The sequence below is a fragment of the Pavona decussata genome, unplaced genomic scaffold, assembly GCF_977016875.1.
Source record: "Pavona decussata unplaced genomic scaffold, jaPavDecu1.1 SCAFFOLD_234, whole genome shotgun sequence".
NCBI classification, from domain to species: Eukaryota; Metazoa; Cnidaria; class Anthozoa; order Scleractinia; family Agariciidae; genus Pavona; species Pavona decussata.
The window spans coordinates 97,837-123,336 of NW_028145639.1; the positions used below are offsets into that span (position 1 = coordinate 97,837).

Consider the following 25,500-nt stretch of genomic DNA (forward strand, 5'->3'; position numbering starts at 1 on the left):
ATTTGGCTGATTCATTCATGTGGTAGTCCGCTAGACCATCGATCTTTAGTTCACTGTCCCTGCTACCAGAAATGGGCAGTGCAATACCACATTTCACAAATGAACAGATAACTGATTCTTCCGACACGAAATCTCTTGCCATGCCGATCACCAGCGCTTACTTTTCCATGCACTCAAAAATAGCTTTGGATTTGCGAACAAGTGTTCCATAGCGGAATCTGTCAACACTCTTCTTATATTCTGCATTGAATGCAACATCGAGTGGTTGAATCTTGCTCGATGCGCTGGAGGTGAAAGCCCCAACTGTCGTCTGGCACTCTTGCGTCAGAATGGTTTTTATTCTGTCTGTTGTTTGAGCTATTTGCGAATCATATAATTTTTCATTACGGAAATAAGAGCTAGAGCTAGCTTTGTTTCATGGTCTTTGTTTGGCCCCGAAAATAATGACCCCCCCCCCCCCCCCCCCGAACTGAGTAACGAGCCCCAAAGGCAGCTAATTCCGAAAGTAACGAGGGTCGCTACTATCGGAACGTTACGGTATACTAGTTAAAAGGCTTGTGTGAATACAAAGAAAAATCAAGTCTCGAGTGGGATATTCACGGTATACCACGAGAAAGCACCGCATAACTAATAGGCCATTTTTCGAGTTGCTGTGAACCTCTCAAGTGAAAGCGAGGCTAAGTGCAAAAATGAAATAAATGTGATGGTATATTTCAAGCCTGGTGAATGAATGAGAATGATGTATTATTCTAGAAAGTGACACAGGCATACTCGGAAAAAAGAAATCCGAGTGCTCCTATCAGGAGTCGAACCTAAGACCTTCCGATTACTAGTTCAGATGCGATCCGGAAGGTCTATTGTTTGCATATGGACCATATGAATGAAAAGTAATTTTCATAACAAAAGTTATTTTACCGTTTGAAGTAAGATTTCTGTTGTGTAAATATCATAAGCTATCCAACCTTGTTTTGGAGTATCCATTCTGGTGACCACCAAAGGTACTTAGCCTCGCTTTCATAATGAGCTACGTGACGTAGCGTGGATAACAGTACATAACTGATGCATTTTAGTTAAAAAATAACGACTACAAAAAGTTTAAATTTCAACGTAAACAAAAATGATGAACGGAAGGTTAGAGTACATATAACAATAAATATGACCCATATACGTTATGTACACTAGTCAACCATTAACCGTTTATGTTTGCGTTCTAATTTAAACTTTTTAAGAGCCGTTAGTTTTTCTCATTGGAACTCTGGCCCTGAAGAAGACTAGTTGTTTATCTACACGTTAAGTGACGTCTGGCACGTGCATTTCTACAACAAGAGATCCAGCAACGGAACGTATTCAGAACAGATCATTTTGCGTCCTATGATCCCCTGCATCCAAAAGTTTTTTATGACAATCTTATTTTTCCAAGAAGCAAGTCATTTTCAGGAGAGTCTTATATGTTGGTAAGTACTTTTGGTCACTTTTTAGCCAATTTTCTTGGTTTTCTGAAATTTGAAGCAATCAGGAAATCGGATAACGTTATTAATCCGGCATAAATTAATATTTTGAAAATATTAACACGGTCGACATCGAGAGATACTGGAACGAGTTCATCCAACGCGCTGCCAACGTTTTTGACCCGCAAAGCGCGCTGGGTAATGAAAATCCAAGATGGCGAAGCATCATCCAGATTTGATTATGTGCAGGAAACAACCTGGCGTAGGTAAGGTTCTGTGTTGTTTGAACTTCATTATTCGTGTTGTAAAGACTAAATGCTTCCCCTTCTATCTTTCTTTCTAGCAATTGGAAGGCTGTGTGAAAAATGTAAGTAAATTCATGGGTGTCTTGCCACTGTTGCCAACTTGTTTAACATGAACATCATGTGGCATGATTTCTTATTTAAGCTTACTAGTAGAAAGCTTGTGTATAACGGTAATCTTCAACGTCCAATCAGAAAAATCCCAAGTCTTTTCTTTATTTTTGTGTTTTTGGAATCATTGGTAATAACCAAAGCTTGAAATGTTGAGATTTCAGTCTTCTATTCAAAACACGTGCAAGTCAGCAAGTGTCACAGATTATCTTGATAATTTTTTTAGCTTATTTATTTACCACGATCTCGTCCAATACACACATATAACCAAGACAATAATACGATTCAGACTGCATGAAAAGTTTTACGACACTACGTCATTAATTGTGTCAGTACTAGTAGTAGTAGTAGTAGTAGTAGTAGTAGTAGTAGTAGTAGTAGTAGCAGTGGTAGTAGCAGTAGCAGTAGCAGCAGCAGCAGCAGCAGTAGTAGTAGTAGTAGCAGCAGCAGCAGCAGTAGCAGTAGTAGCAGTAGCAGCAGCAGCAGCAGTAGCAGTAGTAGCAGCAGCAGCAGCAGCAGCAGTAGCAGCAGCAGCAGCAGTAGCAGTAGCAGTAGTAGCAGTAGCAGCAGCAGCAGCAGCAGCAGCAGTAGTAGTAGGAATGGTGTCTTGTGTGCTTTTTGGTTGTGTCCCTCCCTGTCTCAGTATCAGTATCTTATTTCTTTAACATGTACAGGGTGAACTTAATAAATAAATAAAAGATTTGTTAAAAACTACATTTTCCTTTCTCGTCTTTCTTCATCACCAAAATTCAATTGCATTCATGTATACTCTAGGTGATGGTAAATGTGTAATCTGTGACTCATATGTACGGCCTTGCACTCTGGTGCGGATATGCGATGAATGCAATTATGGGTCTTATCAAGGTCGCTGTGTGATATGTGGAGGGCCTGGTGTCTCTGATGCTTACTACTGTAAAGAATGCACAGTTCAGGAGAAAGATGTGAGTGTAGTTCATTATTTTGTCCAACAGTAGAAATGAGGCTCTAATAGTACATAATCTACAGTAGACTTTCATTGTCTTAAATACTGCATATCTGTTTGTTTGTTTTGTTGCTTTTTTTTGGATAGCAAAGTGTTCAGAATTTCAGAAGTCAACTATCAAAGGAAGGAACAGAGCAAAGTGTCCGTATTAGGGAGGTGTCCGTTTTATAGAGGTCACTACGATGACATCACTTTTAAGCTTCCATTGACAGTGTTAAAGTGCCCAGTAACTAAAAACAGGCACATACATGCATCTGAATTTATTAATATACCGTATTGAGACACTGTCTTACAGGAGAAAGAAACAATGTTGCACTTAAAAAAAGTACATTGTACTACAGTGAATTTCATCATCTGATCGCCGGAGTGTCCCTAATATATATTTATTATCTGGGGCCAAGATTTAGTGTCCGTTGTCTGTAGTAGAGAGGGTCCGTATTATAGAGGTTTTTTTTTTTTAAGAAAATATGTTAGAATTTTGTCAGGACATAGGGAACTGTCCATAATAAAAAGGTGTCCATATTAGAGAGGTGTCTGTAAGGAGAGGTTCGACTGTACCTCTGTATTCTGCCTCAAAGACTGTTTGACATCTGTCGGTCAGAGGTTCAATGGACTAACCCCTGTTTTCGTGTTGTTTCCTTAACCCTTTAACCATGATATCAAAAACAAATTCTCCTATCTTGTCCCCATACCTTTCTTAAAAAAGTGCTGGGGAGAAGTTATTAAAATATCAAGAAAATTCACCTTGGGTGGTCATATCCTTAATTCGCACAACCTCAGAAGTTGAATAAGCATTGATATTACAAGAAGAAATTTGATGCTGATCACTGTTAGGGCTTAAAGGGTTAAATAAGAGTCTGCTCCACGTTGTCTCTCTTCACCCCAGTGAATAGTGGGTGCCAAGTTATATCCTGCTGGCATAAGCCTGCGATGGATAGGTATTCCATCCAGCAGAGAGTAGCAATCCTGCTTGTTGCTTAATGATACAGAAACTGGGTTAAGCTCCGGCCACGTGCGCCACTTTAGGCTCAGGTGTAATTTTACATGTACCCGACCTTCTTTCTATGAAGACATGAGGGATTGTGTGGAGGGCCACTTGAAGACTGGGAAAGGTATTCAATTACTTAGTACGTCATGAAAGAGCATATCTTCAAGATAATTAATTTTTAAAATTTCTGTTCGATGGTGCCAAACCCCTGAAGAGTGCGGAGGAGTGTTAGTTGAGGAAACATGGAATGGAATTTTCAGTTTTACTCAAGTAAAGGACTCCTTTCATGTGCCCCACCTCCCCTTCCCTCCCCTCCCCTAAAGAAATAGATAATTACAAAGGCTTTTATGGTTAACTAAAATGTCCTTTGCATGGATGACTTTTAGATGTCACAATTTGTGAATCAAGTGGGGCTGAATAGTTATGTAAAGTTAATTTCTATTAATTTTCTTTCATAGAGAGATGGATGCCCAAAGATTGTCAACTTAGGAAGTTCAAAGACTGATCTCTTTTATGAAAGGAAAAAGTATGGATTCAAGAAGAGATGACAACTGGCCATTATTTGTTAGTTACAAGCTTTTTACACCTGTATAATTATTGTCATATTTAAAGTACCAGATGTTTTGTCACTTGAACAGCAGTTGCTTCCCAAAGAAGGAGTGTTGGATAATAAAAAACAGAAACACCAAGATGCTTTGACTTGTTAGACTTAGACTGTTATTGATAGCTATAGCTTCAAAGCCATGATTTTAAAACCTGAGTAAAACTTTTCTGAGATGCGTTGGTCGTAGTCTCTCAAAGTGAAAAATCAAGAAAAACAAAACATTCACAACATGTACTACTCACTTTGCTTGAAGCTGTTGTTCTACATATGCTAAATAATTATTTTTTTGTATGTTCTATTTAGATATACCTTTTGTAAGGTTGGTAACTTTCCACTGTCCTCTAGTTTGCACTTTAGTGTGATAATCTACATTCTTCATGTAACATGATAGCTGAACTGACAACTTTTTGTGGTTGAGAAAAGTTATCGTATCATATTGTAAAATGAGACAGTAATAAACTTGTTATTGTAACTGATTTTTTTTTTTACGTTTTATTTTAATTAAATCTCATCCTTACTGAAATTGTTTGATAAAAAAAACCACTAATTACATAGCCATAACATGCTCTTTTTACACCAACAGCAAAAATAAGTGTTGTTATTGTAACAGTTGCTTTTACACGTTTATTGATAAGTTTCAGCAAAAAGGACTTTAAAGTTGGTCGAAAACAGCTCTCTCAATCAAGTGATGCATCAATGTTTACAATTTCAACCACAAATTTACAATGGATAGTTGCATGTTCATTATGATAATTTTACAAAAATAAAAACAGCCATAAGGCAAGCTAATTTAATAGCATTATCTTGTTAAACAAGGAAAAATGTATCATATAATTATTTTATTTTCCAATACTGGAACCTCTCAAATTAAGGATAATTGACTGGGCATGGTCAGTAGCTAGGTTACCAAGCCCACAAATACTTATGGGGTCCCTGTGGGGCTCACAAAGATACTCTCTGCCATTCTTAGAGGGTATTGGAAATTTCTAGGAAAAATTATCTTGGAAGAGATTCTTAATTCCGAGAAGGGGATCTCAACGGCCCAAAATTTTAAGGCATGTTTGTGGCAAAATTGTATTCTCCAAAGGTTAGTGCATTCTTAGACAAATAAATCCCTTCCATCAGGGGGTAGGGCATGGGTATTTTATGGAAAAGCTGGAATGTGAAAATAGATTGTTCAAAAATAGGGCAATAGGCAAAAAATTAATGGCATTTGGGAGGGCAAAATTGCATCAATGTAACTTTCTTAATTAAGGCAACTGCTCAAATCTCTGCTCAAGAATTTCTCCCTTCAAAATTGCAAAGTTATCCTGCAACAACTTCATTAACAACATTGTTTGATGTTGGCTTTCACACACCCTGATTAGCTTCATGAAATTATGTGAGTTTTGTTGTAATATCCTTGTCTGGGCTTGCTGCTGACGTTATTTTCTTTAAATAGTCAAACATCAACTTTAAGCCACCCACACAATCACTGCCCTAAAAACAACTACATAGGAGGCTAACAGCAACTTTGTAATTTAAGAATGTTTTCTTTTGGTTCATATTGTTTTCTATTTGTAAAGTAAATCAGGTTGAATCTGGCCTTATGCCCCTTTCAGTGGGTAAAGAAAAAGTATTAAGTGATAATGATGCAAATCACTTGCCATGCATGCATTAAGATTTCTCTTTTATTTTTCTTCGAGGGAAACAGATACAGCAAGCCCGTCCTATTATTTGCCAATTTTTTTTTTCGGGTAAAGAGAGGATGGGCTTTGGACTTTTTGGCCAGGGAAAGAGGGGGGTGGAGGTATAAAAGCAAAACTCGCACAAAAGAAGCGTTTTTAAAAATGTTTCAGGCACATTTGATTAAAGGATCGCTCTGGAAGAAAACTCTAATAATATTAAAAATTCAAAAAGTGCAAGCAATACCACAAAAGCGACCTGCGTACAATATACCCACCACATTTCAAATTAATGTCTGCCTTAAAAAAAAAGAAAAGAAAAATGGGAAGCAAGCTAAAAACATTTTTTTTTTTTTTGCAGCCAACTCATAATTTTTCCGGTCCGAACCAAGAAAAGAAGGAAGCTGTTTTGATTTGCTATTATTTTGCGCAACATTTCAATTTGCGCGGTTTTTGCAGTCATCACTGCAACCACGTGACTTATTGTTGTCAATCAAGTGAAAATGTTTAATGGACAAATCGCTAGGTGATACATTGAGGTCTCGTAGTTTGCCACAGAAAATGACACCATTATAGCACAGATAAGAGCTCCCTCTTTAGATCAGGGGTTGCAAACGTTTACAGCATGCAAGAGGTGAATATGGAGGATGTTTTGGACCATTTAAAAGCCGTTTTCGAGGCTTGCGACCAAAATGGCGACGGCTTCGTCAAAACGCAGGATCTCTTGCGGCTTGGCCAAGAACACTCCAGTGATGGGTTTGAGGTACAATTTGTCTCTTTCATTGAATTTTATAAAGTTATGTTATGAGTTATTAATACCACTATCGATTTATGAACTAATCGCAGTTTAACTGGAGTGAAAGGGAGCGGAGTTGATGGTTGTTTTGATAATTGCCCCTGCTTTGAGAAGGCGGATGCTGTCCCAAAATCACAAAATCCCTCGATACATTTTATGTTCCCCAGTTACTAGAATTTTATGTTAGATGTCTTTTAGCTTGTTTTTGTAGTTTTGCATGTTTAGAGACCCCGTGCAGTCAAATTCGTGCTTTATGAAGACGTTCGATCTCGTCCGTTTTATAGTTTCGAAAATATAAACAGTGGGCTATTTGTAGTTTCGTAAGATGTCAATTTTAACTTAGACACATAAACCAGTTTTATTGTACCATTTTCTTTGTAGTCGTGGTATTTTATGAAATATTTTAAGACTGAAACTCCAACATTTTTATTCTGGAAATTAACAAGCCAGGTAAGCCGTAAAAATTCTTTAGAAGCGATGGTGCAATATTAAAACTGAACAAATACTTTTCACCTAACGTTCCACTCCTTTTGCGTTCAAATGTTAGATCCTAATTGCTATTCATTCTTGTTTATGCACAAGGAGATGAAAACACTCATCGAAAAGCTAGATCCTGAGGGATTTGGACAAATAAGTTTTGACGGCTTCTGCAAAGGAATCCATGACTTTCTCGGTAAGTGATTTCACAACATCGAATGTGGCTCAAAATAAGGCTTCGTTTATATTGCGTTATGCGCAATTCACCGCATATCAATATCACATAATGAATTTGGAGACTGTGGTCTCTCATCTCTCACTCATCGATAAGACACGTCTGTATTCTCAGACGAATTACCTCGCCAGCTATAAGCTCTATAGACTTGAAATACAATGAGTTCGATGCTCAGTGAGCAGTGCTTTTATTTTCCCAAGGGGTTAACGGGGACGTGAACCTGAACGGTGGCAAAGAATCAAACGAATTTGCCGAGGATGACTCATATCCAACACTCACGATATCAGCAGAGAACGATCAACAAGAGGACAGCTGTTGTGAGGTATTTTATATTGTTCTTTTTTTAATTTGCTTGTTTTTTGGCCAGTTATTCTTGCTCATTTTCGGCCAGTTTACCACGAAATGAACTTTATAAGTTTATGCAAGTTTGTTTATATTTTATGGCGCAAAATTAAAAGCTACTTACAAGTAGAAATGCTGTTAGTATGAATTTGCAGCTTTTCTACTTTGATGTAGTTTTGGTGGCTGGTCGTAGAGCAAGGATATCGATAAGTAAAAATTGTTTAGGCCAGAGGTTGGTCAGTCACTAGATAACTTTTATTAGTTTCAATTTAACACTGTTTTGGCTACAGGCCTGTTCGTATGTCTCAATGTTTTTAAGCTTTAAATTACTATTTATACTCCCTCTGGCACTCTAATCCCGTGACATTAGAGCTGTATATATGAGAGAAATTAAGCCGCAAAGTACAGGACAATGTGCTGTTTAAATGAGGGCTAGGCTTAGCTAAACCGTAGCTAAGTTGTGACCTTATCATTTTTCAAAGTTGGCAACTATATATGAAAGCCTGGACTTATTTCAAGCCACAGGTTATTTCTCTACGTACTAACAGCCCTATGGTGTTGCTATCAGTACATTACAGATACTTTCCTGTGTACCCCAAGTGCACTGAAAAGTGCAAGAAAAAACTGGTTTAAAATGAAAAATATGTAAATTTTGTTATTTTTAAAGGATGATTGATCATGATGACATCATTGTCAGTGGTAAGAGGCCCTGCCAGGGGGGGCTCCCGTGTCGCTTGTCTGAATTTTAAAATGTCCCATGTCGGTGTTTTGTCAGTGCTTCATGTCGCTGTCGGAAATTTAATGAAAATAGTTTGTCCTTGTTGGAATTTAAGGTTAGGAAAAACGGTGCGTGATGCGGAAAATAGATCGCGAGCCGAGGTTCTTTATCACCTCAGACCCACACACGCTTACCTTGTGAAAAGGTCTGCTAATAATGCAAATCAACAGGAAAAGTATATGGACGAAGGCTGCACCACTCGCGAGTCACGCCATCCTCTGGATCGCCCTTGCTCGATTTTTCACTGTCTTTATTTTTATTGGTCAAACTTTTCCCTTGTTGGCCTTTACATCACACTAAAATTAGCGTAAAAACATATGAAATCACCGTTCTTTGTCGTTAATTCTCGGCCTTATTGTCACTGTCGGAGTTTTGTCGAGAAAAGTTGTCTTTTGTCGCGAATTTATTTCATGCGCTGTCGCTACTTTTTGGGCCATGTCGCTTGTCGGAATTTACCCTGGCAGGGCCTCTGGTAACACTGGGTGTGCGTCACGGATCATTGATTAATTTTAAAGAGATAAAACTCATTTCCTTAGTCTGCATATTTTTCTTATTATTAATGTATAAAACAGGTAAAATGTTAGCTATCCCCAGAAAATAACAAAGAAATTAATCAACAAATCAAGCCTGTTGGTAATTTTTGAAATGGGTTGGAGGCTGGGGGTGAAAATAATAGTCAGGGATTCTTCTTCCTTGTTTTTCTGCCAAAGTAACCAGTGACTGGGACCTTCCAATTGTGACAGACGGGAAAAACCCTGGCCCTTATTGACTGACCTGACAAATAGACAACAGGCTTGAGGTCATAATCAGCTGATAGTTGTAATGGGCATGATAATGCACTATTCATCAAAAGTCAATAGAAAACAATAGCAAGCAGTCTATGGTCGAGACACATGGTTCACCATTGGTTGGATGCCATTCCTTAATAATAGCATGTCCACCCTTGAAATTGTTGTCCTTTTGTAACGTTGCCGCAAGATTTCCAACGTAGTGTGATCGGGAAGTAACAGGGTCCGACAAATACTGAGCCTGGACGCCCAGGACAAGCTGAAAATTTTACCGGGCAAGTGTTCCGTTTCTCAAAGAAGCCCGCCGGGCCGTGGTTGTTTTACTGACAAATTATTTTGTGTAAAATGCTGAAATCTATGTAATGTTTACCTTTTGCAATAAAACTTGAGGCATTTTAAGCCGCCGTTACACGTTGAAACTTTTAGCTGAAACTTGTGTGCAACGGCGAACGAGGTCAGTTTCACGAAGTGGTGTTACACGGTGAAACTCTTGTTTTTTCACCACTGCCACCGTTGCAGAAGTAGAAAGCGGTTCTACTTTTCGTGAAACTTGTCTCGCAACGGAAGTTCAAAAAAGTTTCACGAAACCGACCATGTTACACGGTGCAACGCCTGCTGAAACTCGTTTTGCAGCGCCGTTGCACACAAGTTTCAGCTAAAAGTTTCAACGTGTAACGGCGGCTTTAGGGTACAATACAGACCTTTTTGTCAACATGTCATCAAGTTTCGTTCTGTGTTTTAATCAGTTTTGATTGCCATTTCTACATGCTTCGTAACTTTCAGACCCAGTTTTTCCCCCTAACAACATGGTCTTCTGCCATTATCCTGCGATTATGGATAAGTTTGTCACAAATGGTCAAAGCCCATTACCGGTAACACGAGTGCCAAAAAAGTGCAAAATGGAAGACAAAATATGACGACAAGGAGTATGATTCCAAAAGACGCAAAAGGGTATTCCAAACGAGGTGGCTTCAGGAATTTCCTTGGCTAATGGCGGATGCCGAAGGCGGCGGAATTTATTTTCTGTATATTCTACGAATGAGACAGATAGCGACCTTCGTCGTAAAGAAAAATGTTTTATCTAAGCCATAGAGTCAACATGTTGTTGCAAATATAAAAAGATGATGCAGCTACCTGCAATTTTGCTTTTGGTAGAAATGCATTAGAATATTGTACTTTCTTCACTCTTTTACTTTGCAAATTACAGGAATTGATTTTGCTAGACTTTCTTCCATCGTGCTACATTATGTATTGGACAACCAGGTCATCCTGCCGGGCAAGTGCTTTTTGCCTCCCACTTGCCCAGGGACAGGTTTTGTCAAAAATATTTGTCGGACCCTGAAGTGAGGCTGGATTTAATTTATGCATCAATAATAATAATAATAAAATTTATTATTGATGCATGATTATTGTGGAGACAGGATGGTAATAGTGGTCAGCACATCAAACTGTTAGGAAGATCAGACAGGCAGCAGTACAAGGCTAGTTTGGTCTCTTCATTGCTGTGTTGTTTCCTCACAGAGCAAACTTTGCACCACATTGTCTCTCTTCTCCCAGGTGTATAAATGGATATACCAGCAGCATACTGCTGGGAGTAACCCTGTGATGGACTAGCATTGCCATCTAGTGGGAGTAGTAATACACCTAATTGTTGCTTCATGCTACAGAAACTAGGTTAAGCTCCAGCTGTTGAGGTCACTGAGGCTCATAGTGCGACTTCACCCACCTAGGACTGTACCCAAGTATCAATTTGGCTGCACTTGGTGTTGTATCTAATGTAACCTTAATTGTGAGTGTTTAGACTGATCTCCCCCTTTTTTTGTACTGTTCTTTTAACTGCAAGCTGTGACCAAGCTAAATGGTTGATTGATCAATTCACTCCTTGATTAACATTGCTTGTTTTTTTGCTTGCCTGACTGACTAGCATGGCTAATTGATTAATTGGTTAATTGGGTACATCTCTAGAGACATGTTTGCCATTGCATATTTTGATTTTTGAATCAATTTTATTTCAGCGAGACAGTACTTACAGCACAACATCAACAAATGAATACAATGGGGATGATGATGAAAACTTTCCAGATGAGTTACAGGTGTCAAATTTCAGCCGTAATCAAAAGCAATATTCCACGTTCCCACCTCCTACTTTGCCGCGGTTAAAACATCGTGCCACATTGCCTGTTATGAACGTTGAGATCTACAGCGACAGATTTTCACACTCTGACACCAGTGAATACCAGTCAGAAGAAGGTTTTGAAGGTTATGGGGAGAGCTTCAGCGAGGATACAACATTTGAAGATAATCCCACCTTAACACCGGAGCATCAGATTGCAGAACGGCTATTAAGAAGGTAATAAAGCTAGGGGTCCATTACCCTATTTCTCCCAATCCAAATTGTTACACTAGTTATGGCCAGAAGGGGGGGGAAGGGGTGAGACAGCAGCTAGAAATAAAGGGCTTGGGAGGAGGAATACCCCCCCCCCCCCCCCTTCACCCTGGATAAAACACAATCCATTTTTGAAACCAAACACACCATATACATTGTAAAGGATAAAGCATTGTGCTTTTGTTATTCTCCCCAATCCCATATTGTCACAAATCACATGACTTCTGGGTCTCCTGTTCTCCTTTGTCACCCACCCCTCCCCTTTCCTCAACCATTCATGACAATCCAGATGTTTTGTAAATTGTGGGGCTCATAGAAGATTTGATAAGCCAGTCGTTAATGGCAATGCAGTTGACTCATTACAAGTAATACCTCACCATTTGTGGTCAGTACATTAATTACCCTGCTAAGCTATGGTTTGGAAATGTTTTACTCAATTCTTCGAACCATTATTACACATGAGCAGTTTATGAGTTTGAGCAGCTATTTCTGCCATTAAGTCCACCATGATGTACTAATTTGTGTATTTAAAATTTTGCCCATATAAGCAGGGGACAAAAAAGTGGAATCCATGCTGGATTATTTTTGCTAAATCAGTGAAGCATAGCTATTTACATTTAATTAATATCCAAAAGGTTTGAAGAAATTACGAGTATATTGGGGTTTTAAGTCAGTTGACAGTGTCGTAAGCAGCAACCATTTAAATCCACATACTGTACATGTAGTGCACAAAGCAAATTATATTTTAAGTCATATAATGCTTATGCCATTTATTATTTCAAGGGTTGAAAGAAAATTCAAAGGTTGAATTTATAATTAGGACCAATAGTATTTCACGAAATCCATTCCTTGGGTATGATTAATATTGGCTTTTTCCTTTCTTTACAATTTTTTTTAAAGCCCAAAATAGAGGCTGCAAAATGTATTAGTGAACATTTGTTTACCTGAGGGAGGGGATGTATTGGTCAGCTTCAAATGCACTTGCAGATGTCTTGTATTAAATTACTTATTAATTTTTCATTCTTCTTCCTAGCTCTGGCTCAAGAAGGACTTCAGCTGCAGCGGCTGCCTTTTCAAGGTGAAAATAAATTTTAAACATGATTATATTACAGTCACACATGTAAATCATGTGAGTACATTCCCCCACCTCATCAGTATATTAACTTCAGGGTCAAACACTGAGGGTGATGTTAAGGGTATGAATGCTTTTTCTGACAGCATGTTCAACATACATGTAGATGTTTTAATAACATTTCAAGCTTTGGAACCCCTGTAATTATTGAAAAGATTTTTTCCCTTTTGCAAGATTTAAATGTGTGATTAAGGGTGCTTGTTGACTGCAAATGAAAATTTCATTATGATTGCAACTTGATTCCAAAAAAATGCAAGTAAATTCAACCACTACTAATGACTCTCCATCGGGTACAAGTGCGTGTTGAGTTTGAGTTTTGTTTTACTAATAGCTTGTTTATAATTTAACTCAGACCAATTGTTTAAATAAGTTAAGCTTTTATCAGTGTTTCAGCAATGTCTTTCAATTAGTTTTCATTGTTGAGCAAGCTGAACACAGTCATTAGTTGGTGAATTTGATTATAAACAAGCTTAGTTAAGGAGATTGTCCTTTTGAAATTGTGACTCAATGGCTCTGTTTGTTTACACTATCTTAATTTTTGTCCTTGTTCACAGTCACCACATGCATCATATGAATCTCTTCAAATGTCACTCAGAAAATCCCAGCCGTCACAACAGTCTTGATGATCTGATGGGTGACCGGCCACTTTCAGACAGTGAAGCAGGAACGTCAATGTTTCTTCTTTCAGAGGTTTGTGATGTTGTACAAGTCATTAAACTGTGAGAGGTTCAGTTTCTTTAACCTTTCCTCATTTGCCTTCTGTATCTATTACATCTAATACAGAGGCTAGTCCTTTTTTCAAGTTTAAAGACTAATCATGTTTATTTGATGGACCAGTGCACAAACACAGATTGTGCAGTTCCAGAAAATCCATACTTCCCCCACGGAAGGTCGTTGGGAATTCCTAGGGAGAGGGGGTCTTTAAAGTCAAAATTTTAGAAGGAAAGTATAAAGCTAAACAGGAATTTCCTGGGGGGACGGGGGGTGCAAAACAAAAAACCTTCCGTGGGGGGAGTATGGATAATTTTTGGAGGTGCACTTCTTGTGGTCCTGTTTCAAATAATCCAGTACTACAACTGTTTCAGTTTGTACCTGTGAAACTGTCTTTAAGAAAATTCAAACATATGGAATTGATACAATATACTAAGCTGAGTTAAAAACTAAATGCTAATTGTCTGTATAGTATAATAATTATTATTGTATTATTTTTTGTGTTTTTATTCTGCAGCTGAAAAGGTTATCATCACAAGTCTCGTTATTACAGGAAGACCATGCTATGCAAACAGGCAAACAGCAAAAAATAAGAGATGAAAATAAATTGTTATGTACAAGGTAAGGAGTCAATGATACTTATCATTAGAAAGTTTGGTACCTTGGCTGTTTATCAGGGTTGTTTTAGTATAAATAATCATTTCCATTTTTTGATTTGTTTAAGGACGGTGCCTACTAATACCGAAGTATTTTTGTGCAGTTTATGACTATGCTGGAAAAGCAGATCTTAGCAAGGGTTATTGGAATCCAATAAGAAATTTGGGGGTAGCCACGCATTTTTCAAAGATAATTAAGCAATAATATCACTAAAAAGCGCCAAAATATGAAGCAATGTGTGGGCTTTTTTTCCTAAATTGAAGCTTTATTATGTCTGAAAAATGCATGGCTACCCCCAATTTTCTTTCGAGATACCAAAAGCACTTCACTTATCTCTCGGCCCATTGCGACCAAAAAAATAAAAAAGAATTTGATAACGCTACCGAAAACTTAACTCGTGCTGCCTTATGGCCCAAGTAATTATCTTGTTTCATGGTGGAGAAAAATTGATTAAAATTATCGGTGCATAGTCAGATGTATGTTAAACAGAACAGGTTATCTTTGGTTGATATGGTTCTTTTAGAAATAGGTTTAATTAATTTCAGGGACAACACAGCCTTACTTTGATGTCTCAACTGAAGGGTCCTTTTCTTTCTTTCTTTCTTTCTTTCTTTCTTTCTTTCTTTCTTTCTTTCTTTCTTTCTTTCTTTCTTTCTTTCTTTCTTTCTTTCTTTCTTTCTTTCTTTCTTTCTTTCTTTCTTTCTTTCTTTCTTTCTTTCTTTCTTTCTTTCTTTCTTTCTTTCTTTCTTTCTTTCTTTCTTTCTTTCTTTCTTTCTCTCTTTCTTTCTTCTTCTTCTTCTTCTTCTTCTTCTTCTTCTTCTTCTTCTTCTTCTTATAATTATAATTATTATTAATATTAACTTTTAGGGCTTTACCTGCTAAATTAATTTTTTTATTCATGTATGCTTTACAAAACATATTAAATTAAATTTGTTTACAGTACCTGGATCTGTTAGATTAACCATTGTTGTTATTTTAATAGTAATAAATGTTAATAAATACAATAATTATTATATTAAAACAGAATGATTGATCATAATTATTATAATAGTTTTCTTAAAGGGATTTTTCTTTACTCATTTACAAATTTATCTTTTTATTGAGTTAGTTTATAAAATGTTCAGCAGTGCATTTTAAGCAGATAGTTGTTCACATATTAGCTACCTTTTAAAGGTGTTTTGCACCCAGAACATAAGCACTTAGCTTTGTGTGTGGTCATAACATATTGGTTGATTGCACAGAATTTTCTAGTACTAAATACAGTTGTCTGAAATGGCAATTAAATTCATTTCATAAATCAATAATCACAGACACTTGAACAATATATCACTACATTATAATTAATGGTCCCATAACTTCTCCATCTACATTGCGGAGTACGTGTTTGGTCATCAGGAACAGAGTGTTTTAAGGATATGACATTATCCTTAAAGAATTTAGTTTGAATAAGAAATAAATATTTTACTCTAAATTACAACCTCTAAGTGAAGTCATGGTTTAAATCAAACATACATGCTTTACACCAGTGATTTCCTAGTGCTTAGATATCACATTGTGATGTCAAAGCTTAAAATAGCTCAATTAAGAAAGCAGCTATTTAATATGTGATTGTAACTCATTTTGCTTGTAAAAATCCAGTCATCATTGAAAAACTTCCTTGTCATGACAATTAATCTTTTTTGACATTTTTTTTCTGTTAAAGAAGTTATTAATTTTTATTGTTGTGAATTCCCTGCTGTTTACATGAGCAATACTTCACTGTACTGTTTAATATTCAAATCAACCAGTACCTGTGTCTCTATTCACTGGCAGCCATCATGTTTTTCATGAATATTTCATTTTTCATTCAAGTGACATCTGCTCCTCAGATTTGCATAAAGAGCAGTGAAATTTGAATTTGTTTCCTTGTTTTGAATAATTCTGTTGAAACCAATACTGAAAGCTAAGATTTTGAACACAGAATGTGATGTTTTCAAATTATAGTTCTCTTCCTACCAAGGTAAGCAAATTCATGTCCTTATTTTCCCCAGGCTGTTATTATTAGCAAATGATTTAAGAGTGAAACATATTCTCAAGTCTTAAGATCCCTTCAAGAAAAGCTGCTTGGGTTCAATTCTTTTCTTTTCATTTTAAAGGTCCATGATGAAACATGTATTGAAGTTTTTTTGTACATGGTTAGCAAACTGGGACAAGACCCAAAATGTTGTATAAAATGCCATGAAACCATTTTTCAAATGGAAGTGTGATGATATAATTTTTGACTAAATCCTTTTGTCATCATATGCAATGGACATACATAATGATAACTCTAACACATCAAAAATATCATTATTTTAACAACTTGAATTTTGGTTGCCCTTCTTGTTCTTTCTCAGTTTCAAACTACAGAAATTTTATAATATACAGATTAGTTCAATGTGTTCCAAAACCTATTGATTCCAAGGTAAAGTTAAGGAGCAGAATGCCTTGGTGTGGTGCTTTGAAGTTCAATTTAACCTGTCTTGGCTAGAAACTACATGTAATATTTTGACTGAAAGAAAACTAGGTTGATTTACTTAATTTGGTGAAATTTTGGTGAAGTGGCTTTCTTGTCAGGTTGTGATATAAAGTACAGAATAAAATTTGATTCTTTCTTCTAAATTTGGAGTGATGTGTGGAAAAACATTGTGCATCCATATATATGATATTGCTTTTGGTTTCCATGAAATTTTGCATATTTAAAGGTGAATCCAGTGATGTTTCCTTGATGGTCAAGATTGTCTTTTTAAAAGCATATTCCCACCAAATAGAGGTATTAGACATTTCCTGACACAACTTGTGATCATAGTTGAACTTGGAAATCAGAAGAAGTGTTTGAGATGGAACATAGCTTAGATGCATCTTTCTACAAAATATTTCAGTCTAAAAGATATTGTTTTCTAGAATGTCCATTATATTGTTTATGTATTGAGTTTAATTTATTCTTCAGTAAAATGGATCTAATAGAACATTGTCATTGGCATGTTTGTTTTTTAAAAGAAACTGGCCCGCTAAAAGATGAACATAACAATAAGAACTGGGCCACCTTGATTAGTTCTTAAGCTAGGCTTGCAGCCCAATTGTTCTATAATAAGTAATTGTTACTTTGAAGTTGAGAAATTTGCTTAATAAATTGTAAAATGGGTGCAAAACACCTTATGATGATTTTGGCCAATAAAAGAACTCAGAAGTTTGTAAAATCCTAGTCAAGAGAAGGACAGCAGGCTAAATCTGGCCTGGATTAAAATGGATTACCATCAACAGTGATGTAACTTTCCATATCATAAAAATGCTGCTGGTACAAAACACTGGTCACATTTCACTGGTCACAAGTACAGGTTATTGTGCTATCAATTAACATAAACAAGCTAGGTCTCTCCCATAGTATAGAATTGTGTTTGGTGTTAGGAGACTCAATCTTTAACATGTCGTTAGCACAGCAACCTGATCTTAGGTCATACTAAATTATGTACATGTGAACTATTTTGCCAATTGTGCAGTTCCAGAAAAAATCCATACCCACCCCATGGTAGGTCATCGGTATTTCCTAGGGGGAGGGGGGTCTTAAAAGTCAAAATCTTAGAAGTAAAGTATGAAGCTAAACTGGAATTTCCTAGGGGAGCGGGGGTGCAAAACAAAAGACCTTCCGTGGGGGAAGTATGGATATTTTCTGGAACTGCACATTGCTAAATAAAGTAAGGTTACCAATCACAAGTACATTATTTGTGCCATTTGTTTTCCCAGAATAAATGCATTAGAAGAACAGCTTGAGAACCAAAAACTCACAACAGGAAAACAAGTTGAGGAAGAAGGGTTAAGATATAAAACAGCTTTGGTAGGTTTTTGGTCATTTGTCAGTAGTTAAAAATGCTTGAAAGTCTGTGGATGAAATCTTAATATGCGACCATTCAAAGTACTTTCCTGTACGTGGTGCTGTTTATTATGCTGTAAAAGGTGGTTCTAACTTTTGAGTCTATGGATGAAATGCTAAAGTGTGACCATTTAAATGAAAGCTACTGAGAAGTACATGTACTTTCCTGTGGTGCTGTTTATTATGCTGTACAAGGCGGTTTGAATGTTTGAGTCTGGATAAATCCCAGTGCAATTAATCAAATGGAAGCTCTGAAATGGATGGATGAACAGTATCTATTCATGCTTATAAATTTGTATTTTCTTATCCTTGACCCTTTTTTCCTTTGTGTCTCTGATCTCTTCCTGTGTTAAACACTTACAACTTGATCTCAATCATTTTCAGGCTTTGGAGTTTTTTTTCTGGGGCCCATTGTGAAAAGAGTGCAAGTGACAAGTTGGCCTGTAGAATCCACATTTCTCCTAAAACTCTCTACCTGGGCCTATGACTTGTTGTTGTACATTAGGACTTTTGTTAAGGTTTAAACAAAGAAGAATCACCTCAAGCATCACTTCAGTTGGTTCAGTTTTTTGTCTAAAGTTGTAAGCTTATTGGGTGAATTTGAGTCCATGAATTACAACCTAAATATGGAAATATATTTCTGACACAAAAACCAGACTGTGTACATGCCAAATTAGAGCAAATTGAGAGAATTGGATTCCAATCATCACTTGCATCCCTTTACCACCAGGCCCTTCAATAATTATTGTTGAATTTTAAATTAAATTAAGTAAATTTGTTCATTTATTTCCTCAGACTAAACTAGAAAGAGAAAATGATGAATCTTTAACCGTACTTAATAGAAAGTGAGTACTGCTTACTAGTTGTTTTCTCTTATAAAGATATCCATTACCATCAAGTATTTAGGTAGAATTTCAGTGGAATATATTTTTGCTGATATGATGCGGGTTAAGTTTTTTTAAAATTGGCTGGAAATTGTTTTGTAAACCAATTTGAATTAATCTTCCACATAGTTTATGTTAATGAGTCTTACGCAAGGGGAAATAAACAATTAAACTGGTCAGAAAAATTTCTAACCAAAGCCGAATTTAAACCAAAATGTATATTACACAAAACAAGTATTGTTTAAGGTGTCTCCCTATGGTTAGTGAAAATGGCTGAGGACGAACAAGTCAATGATCTGCAGAAACTCAATTTGACATGTGATGTCAGCACAGCCAAACAAGATAATCATTGTGTGTTAAAAAATAAAGCAATAAATATGTGTTTGTTTCCATGATTATAGACTACAACTGGCTGAAGAAGAAATTGAAAAACTCAAAAAAGTGGAGCCTGTATTAAGAAAAGAACTTGAGATCTGTCAAGAGGTTAGTCTTTTTTATTATAATTATTTTTTTTATTATTTTTGTTTTTCAATTTCAGTCACATGTTTTCTGATTGTTAAATAAAATAAAGATTAAAACAAAATGATACCTGGGTTTTCAATGGCTGTGAATGCCTTTTTTTTATGCTATATTTATGTTTTTTTAAGCAGATGCCATAAAGTAAATAAAACATGCAAAAACAGTAACATGATTTTATACTTTGTTCTGTTTTCATTTTGTTGGTTTGAAGCTTACAAGGGAGGTTTACAATATAACAACCCTTACTATTTTTTGCAGGAGAAAAGAAGACTTCTTAATCAAGTTGATGGTCTTGAGCTAGCACTGCAAATAAAAGCTGATGAAGTTAAGGAACTCAAAGCGAAACTTGACGCTGAAATAAAAGGGAGGCTAGAAGATCAGCATCAACATGAACAGGTCAGTAAACTAATTTCTTGTGGCTAAAATTGCTCTGTTAAAGGCATTGTCTGCACCTCATTGGAATGTTTGCCTAAAAGGTAACATTGTGTGGTTCCAGAAAATATCCATACCCCCACCACGGAGGGAATGTCACGTAGGACCCCCCCACCCCCCAGGATTTTCCATTTTCGAGGTATTTTTTTTAACCCCCCCACCCCTTCGGAAATTCCTCAAATACAGAATACACCCCTACCCCCTTCTGGAAAAGTTTTATTTCAAAAGAACGCCTCAAAAATCAGTTGATGTGAACATTTCAGAAATATCAAGAACTGCCTACACGAGGAGAAAATATGCGTTATTGAAGAGGGTGCGCGCCATTCAATTTCACCGGTGGAGTTTGCCAAAAAGTTCTTGATACTGAAATAATTGTTGTGTTTTATTTTTACCTGTGGTCATTGACATCAAACTTTACTATTAGCTTTGCTGAAGATTTTAAATCTATATTGTTGGAATAAGTCCGGCAATGCAAAAATGTGTTTTCATTTAATTTGCATATGTCATGTTTACGTTCCTATGCAAATTTGTAGGAGATCAAAAGGATTATCGCTTTAGTTCTACTTAATCGATTTTTCTCATGGTAATCATTCAGTCTAGTTATTTTAGTCAATAGTTTTTCTATTGAATCGGAATAGCTTGGACAAAATAAGCATTAGCAGGGCAGGGAGACAAATTGACCTTTCAGATCGTAACTTGAAACCGCAGATGAAATGGAGCCGCAAACTGAAATTAGCATGTTCACGTTCTCATGCAAATTTTGTATGAGATCAATAACGCATTAAAAGAATGTTGAATTGGCTCTATTTTGTTGAATTTTGGCATAGAAATTAAGTTAATAGTTTTGGACTTTGAGTTGAAATACTTTGGACAAAATAAGTTTTAACATGGGTCAGTTTTGACCAGAGAATTGACCTTTGCCCGTAACTCTACACAGCATACAAAAATAACAAACATTTCAATGTTTTATGTAAAATTGGGGCTTTCACTTTATAGCCATACAAAATTTTCCCTTTTAAACATTGATACAAATTCAATATTGTTGCCAGTGAACAATATTTTCCTACGCAAGAAAGTTTCACAAACAACAGTTTTATAATAACTGAGTCACGCAACGCAGACATAGATTTCTTGTCTCAGTTGGACTACTTCGCTTACAAAGGCTTTTCGGAGAAGGGAACCATAATGTAACAAGGGTTTCTTTAAAACAGTTAAACAAAGTAATGTCTTCAAGAAAGATCTACGAAGTTGCAAAGTTGGTAAGTTACAATTTTGAACAACTATGTCTGACATGAACGTGAAGTTGACCCTTTGGAAACTTATCCAACCATTCACCCCTCCTCCCCTCTGGAATTTCCTGGGCCATTGACCCCCCACCCCTCTGGAATTTCCAATTCCCTCCGTGGTGGGGGTATGGATATTTTCTGGAACCACACATTTGGACTATAATACAATGTAATTTTAAAAGTGATGTCCAAACAAAATGAAGAAGTTCGTCATGATAAAATGAGGCACAGTGTCATCTAGCATAAAGCATCTGACATTTGAGTGGAATGTTCATGTACTTCATTACTTAGTGGTTTGAGTCCATTTTGTGTTACTTTAGACAAGATGTATTACTCCACTTGGGAACCAGCATTTGAAGGACTCGGGCATAACCAACCTATGGTGCATTTCACATTGTTTTATTTTTTAGCTCAGATTCACTCAAGTTTTTGTATGTGGCCTTGAATTCCTTCAGGAAACATTGCTCCAGTGTTTTATCCCCTGCTTTGTGCTTGAAACAATGAATTCTTTTATTTTAATGGTTGTCACATAATTTAGAATGATACGAACAATGTTTTTTACAAACATTTTTTAAGAAATGCTTAAAGCTTAAGCTGTTGGTTTGTTCTAATAAATTTTGTTTTATTTACCAGGAGCTTGCTTTGGCTAGTGAACATTTGGTAGAACTGGAGAAGTACAAGAAGGAGATAGAAATAAAAATGAAAGACCATCAAAATATGGAACAACAGAAAACTGAATTAGAAAGACATGTTCAGTCACTAATTAAGGTAATTGATAACAGAAAGCATGTGAGTAGGGAGATGAAACCAGGTCCTGTGTTCATCTGCCCTTCATAGGTTACATTGTGTTTTTGATAGTGAGTTTATGCAGCAGGACGTCTAAACAAGGAGGATGGGAAATTGTCCTTGTGTGATCTCCATGAGAGCTGAGTATTCAGAATTTCTGACAATACCATGTCCATCTCCTGTTTTGTTTGCATTCCAAAACTGATTAGTGGACAATAGCTTGATCTGAAAAAAAAAAAAAAAAAACTTTTCACATTTGTCAGGTTCCATTTGAGTGTCACATCACTCTTGCAACAATATTTTGCTGCCCTCCTATTTCAGCCATCCTGTTATGTAAGTTCACTGATATTGTTGGAATACAAAAACTTGTCATTGAGAAACAAAAAACAAAGGTTTTACCTTAACTTGAGCTTGATATAAAGTCAGGCCTAAAGGCCAGGACAATGTCCCTCCAGCCCTAGTTTTATATGAGTGCATTGTCCACTTGGCGTATTATTGATAGGACAGTATTCATCATAACCTCAATTATCCGGACTTGCTTCTCTGGTCCTGTTTTTTTCATGAATATAAGATGTGATCTTGAAAAATTGAAGTGACAAAAAGTTTGTTAAATTATGTTTTCTTTTATTTCCTTTGTTTACATTACTGTCTCATTAATATTCATATTTTCTATTATCCGGACTCTCAATTATCCGGACTATTTACTCAAGTCCCAACGAGTCCGGATAATCGAGGTTCAACTGTATATTGTTTTTTTTTCTTTTTTTTCTTTCATTTGTTGCAATCAATGTATGCTGTTCTAACTATCAAGCTACACAGAGGCTTACAGGAAGTCAGAATGTGTAGTATGTAGTTCATGTGATGTACATATACTTCAGCCATCAAACTAGGTTTGACTCCTGTTAAATTCAGATTTCTTTTTTACAAGTACAGTGTATGCCCATGTCACTGACCCAATATAACACATTATTCTCAATGTCAAAAATGTTTTGAGTTAAATGTACCAGAAAAGGCAACTTTTAAGGAGAAATCCTATTTTGCCCTTACATGTATATATATTCTCCTGTTTCAGGAAAATCTTAGCTTGAAAAATTCCAAAGAGGAACTCAATGTTCAGTTGCACCAGGATGGTTACTTTGGAGCTGGTCAGGTAAGCAAACATGAAATATTCATCACACTCTTGTCTTTACTGAATTGTAGCCTCAAGGAAAATGAAATGTCATTTCGCTTCCAATATTTTGTCATGAAAGGTGGAGCATTCTTATGTCAAACTACCATGGCAATATTTGAAAAATAGTGTAAAAATGAGATGAGGTAAAATATTACATGATTGCAACATTTTTGTAACTTTTGAATTTCTTTTTCCGTACACATGTAAAACCAATGGCCCTCAGCGTGTAAACTACAAGTGTGAAAGTTTTATTGCACCCATGTTCGAGCAATTTGACTTTTGCAGCTTTTCGTGTGGCTGAACATATAGCTCCTCGTCCATGTATAGTTGTCATGACTACCACTCAATTTAATGCTTTCTTGTTTTGAATGTCAACAGCAGGGATCACTGGCTGATGAGCTCGTAACAGCTGACAAGGAAAAGATCATCAATACACTAAGAGACCAAGAAGAGGAAAACAGGAGATTGAGAGGATACCTCGATGGCTTACTCATGATGATTATGGAACACAACCCTGCTCTTCTTGAACTTCAATAACAGAACAAACCAACCATACCCACCTTCACCCCTCCCCTGTTCCTCTCCTCCCCCTCCCCTATGCATCTTCATAGAGTAATGCCTAAATTAGGTCTTAAACTTTTATATTTGTTTGTCAGCTGATTGAAAGAGACTTTTCTAGCCTTTTCTATTTAAGATCGGAAAATTGTTTTGTATGCTAAAACAAACACACTGGTATAGCAATTATCCTGGAAAATCGCACAGAATATCACCTGATACATAGCCAATGAAGCTGTAGGCCAAGCTGGCTAAAATCAGGGAGTATTTTTGAGTAGGACAATTGTTTTATTATTCAGCATATCGATAGCAAAGCACACTTATTGCAGAAAAGCTGGAGATGGTCTTCATTTGTAACATTCTTCTCCCCAACACATGAAAATTACTTGTATGTCTGTTGTGTAGGGGAGACAAATGTTGATTGCACCATGATCATTTTTGGACAGTGTTACAATGTGTTGGATAAAAATAACCATTGTCACCTTACTAATGAGTTTACACAATTTGACAGTTGTCACGCTTGTGTGACAAGCGTGACAACTTATGCACAGTTTCTGATTATTCCGTGCCTCTTTTCATTATTTTCTTGTCGCAAAACACTAGAAAGTGGCAAGTTGATCTGCAAATTACGTGATGTAACAACGTCATATTGCTATCCCCTTTCTTCAGCATTCCTGTGGCACAAATTTACTCACATGCCACCTGTGATTTTTGATACTTGCGTTACTCCAACGTGACAACATTGTACATCACGCGATCCGCCGTGGGTATGGCTACACGTAGGCTAAATAATTATCTGATTCTTCTTTTACACAAGAGGCCTTAAAACTACAGCTCCACAGAAACAATTCAAACCTCCTTTTCCAAAAGTCATTTCAGTGGATTTTTATAATTTCTTTATATAAAAACGAAGAAGACGATAAAGGGTTTAAGGTTTCATTCATCTGCATGAAACCATAGAAAACAATTAAATTGCTACTTTTCAAAAATTTTTAACTCGTTACTCCATCACGAGAGTAAGATGTAAAGAAATAAATTTAATGATAGGCGTACGTTAATGTTTGTAAGCATGAGACCCACAAATGATCCTCACACACTGCAGTGGACATTTTTTTACGTTTGAGTATTTAAATTATTTGATAGATCTTATGTAAATAACAAACAAATAGGTGGAATAGTTACAATTGTTTGTTTGGTTGTTTGGAGTGTTGCAAATGAGAAGCACTTGGAAGTTAAATTAATACGCTATCTAAGACAGACAAGAAATTCCAGTAAAGAAGGCCAGCCACTCCTTCGTTTAGAACCTTTGGGGTATGGCATGCAAATGGTGGCGTCTTTTTTTTTTTCGTGGTGCAGTGTTTATTTGGGCACCCTTGAAATAAATGTTCCTCGAAATGTCATAATAACGTATATACAACAACAGGAAAGAAACATGTTATACCAGAAGGAAAATTAAATTTCAACAGTAATCGGCGAATCAAAGACGTTTGTTGTTTGCCTTCCATTCCACCTGTTCACTTGCAACTGACAAAGGGAATCGCAGGCCAGGCTTTATTATACCGGGACTTCTTGTTGAA

At 36.5% G+C, this 25,500-nt stretch overlaps 2 protein-coding genes across 3 annotated transcripts; both read left to right on the top strand.

The window, feature by feature from the left end:
- The first annotated feature begins 1,644 nt into the window (after nt 1–1,644).
- On the top strand, nt 1,645–4,911 carry LOC146457957 (PHD finger-like domain-containing protein 5A). Its single transcript, XM_085091142.1, has 4 exons — nt 1,645–1,714; nt 1,792–1,815; nt 2,636–2,802; nt 4,290–4,911. Exons 1-4 carry the CDS (start codon nt 1,663–1,665, stop codon nt 4,377–4,379), a joined length of 333 nt encoding a protein of 110 aa, XP_084947268.1. The 5' UTR covers nt 1,645–1,662; the 3' UTR covers nt 4,380–4,911.
- A 149-nt stretch (nt 4,912–5,060) lies between these two features.
- LOC146457958 (rab11 family-interacting protein 3-like) lies at nt 5,061–24,034 on the top strand. Of its 2 annotated transcripts, none has more exons than XM_085091140.1 (14): nt 5,061–6,862; nt 7,478–7,568; nt 7,808–7,929; nt 11,531–11,865; nt 12,935–12,979; nt 13,588–13,723; nt 14,262–14,365; nt 18,164–18,254; nt 19,086–19,135; nt 19,576–19,657; nt 19,952–20,089; nt 22,045–22,179; nt 23,270–23,347; nt 23,747–24,034. In XM_085091140.1, the coding sequence occupies exons 1-14, from the start codon at nt 6,725–6,727 to the stop codon at nt 23,903–23,905; spliced, it is 1,704 nt and encodes a 567-aa protein (XP_084947266.1). In that variant the 5' UTR covers nt 5,061–6,724; the 3' UTR covers nt 23,906–24,034. The 2 variants fall into 2 exon arrangements, with proteins under 2 accessions (XP_084947266.1, XP_084947267.1); XM_085091141.1 differs by having other exon boundaries at nt 23,750–24,034.
- The last annotated feature ends 1,466 nt before the right edge of the window (nt 24,035–25,500 follow it).

Excerpts from the sequence above, each read along its gene's own strand:
- LOC146457957 (XM_085091142.1), top strand. The coding sequence starts at position 1,663 with ATGGCGAAGCATCATCCAGATTTGATTATGTGCAGGAAACAACCTGGC. Across the intron at positions 1,715-1,791 it reads CAGGAAACAACCTGGCGTAG|CAATTGGAAGGCTGTGTGAA; the intron begins GTAAGGTTCTGT and ends CTTTCTTTCTAG. Across the intron at positions 2,803-4,289 it reads GCACAGTTCAGGAGAAAGAT|AGAGATGGATGCCCAAAGAT; the intron begins GTGAGTGTAGTT and ends TTTCTTTCATAG.
- LOC146457958 (XM_085091140.1), top strand. The coding sequence starts at position 6,725 with ATGCAAGAGGTGAATATGGAGGATGTTTTGGACCATTTAAAAGCCGTT. Across the intron at positions 7,569-7,807 it reads AGGAATCCATGACTTTCTCG|GGGTTAACGGGGACGTGAAC; the intron begins GTAAGTGATTTC and ends TATTTTCCCAAG. Across the intron at positions 22,180-23,269 it reads ATGTTCAGTCACTAATTAAG|GAAAATCTTAGCTTGAAAAA; the intron begins GTAATTGATAAC and ends CTCCTGTTTCAG.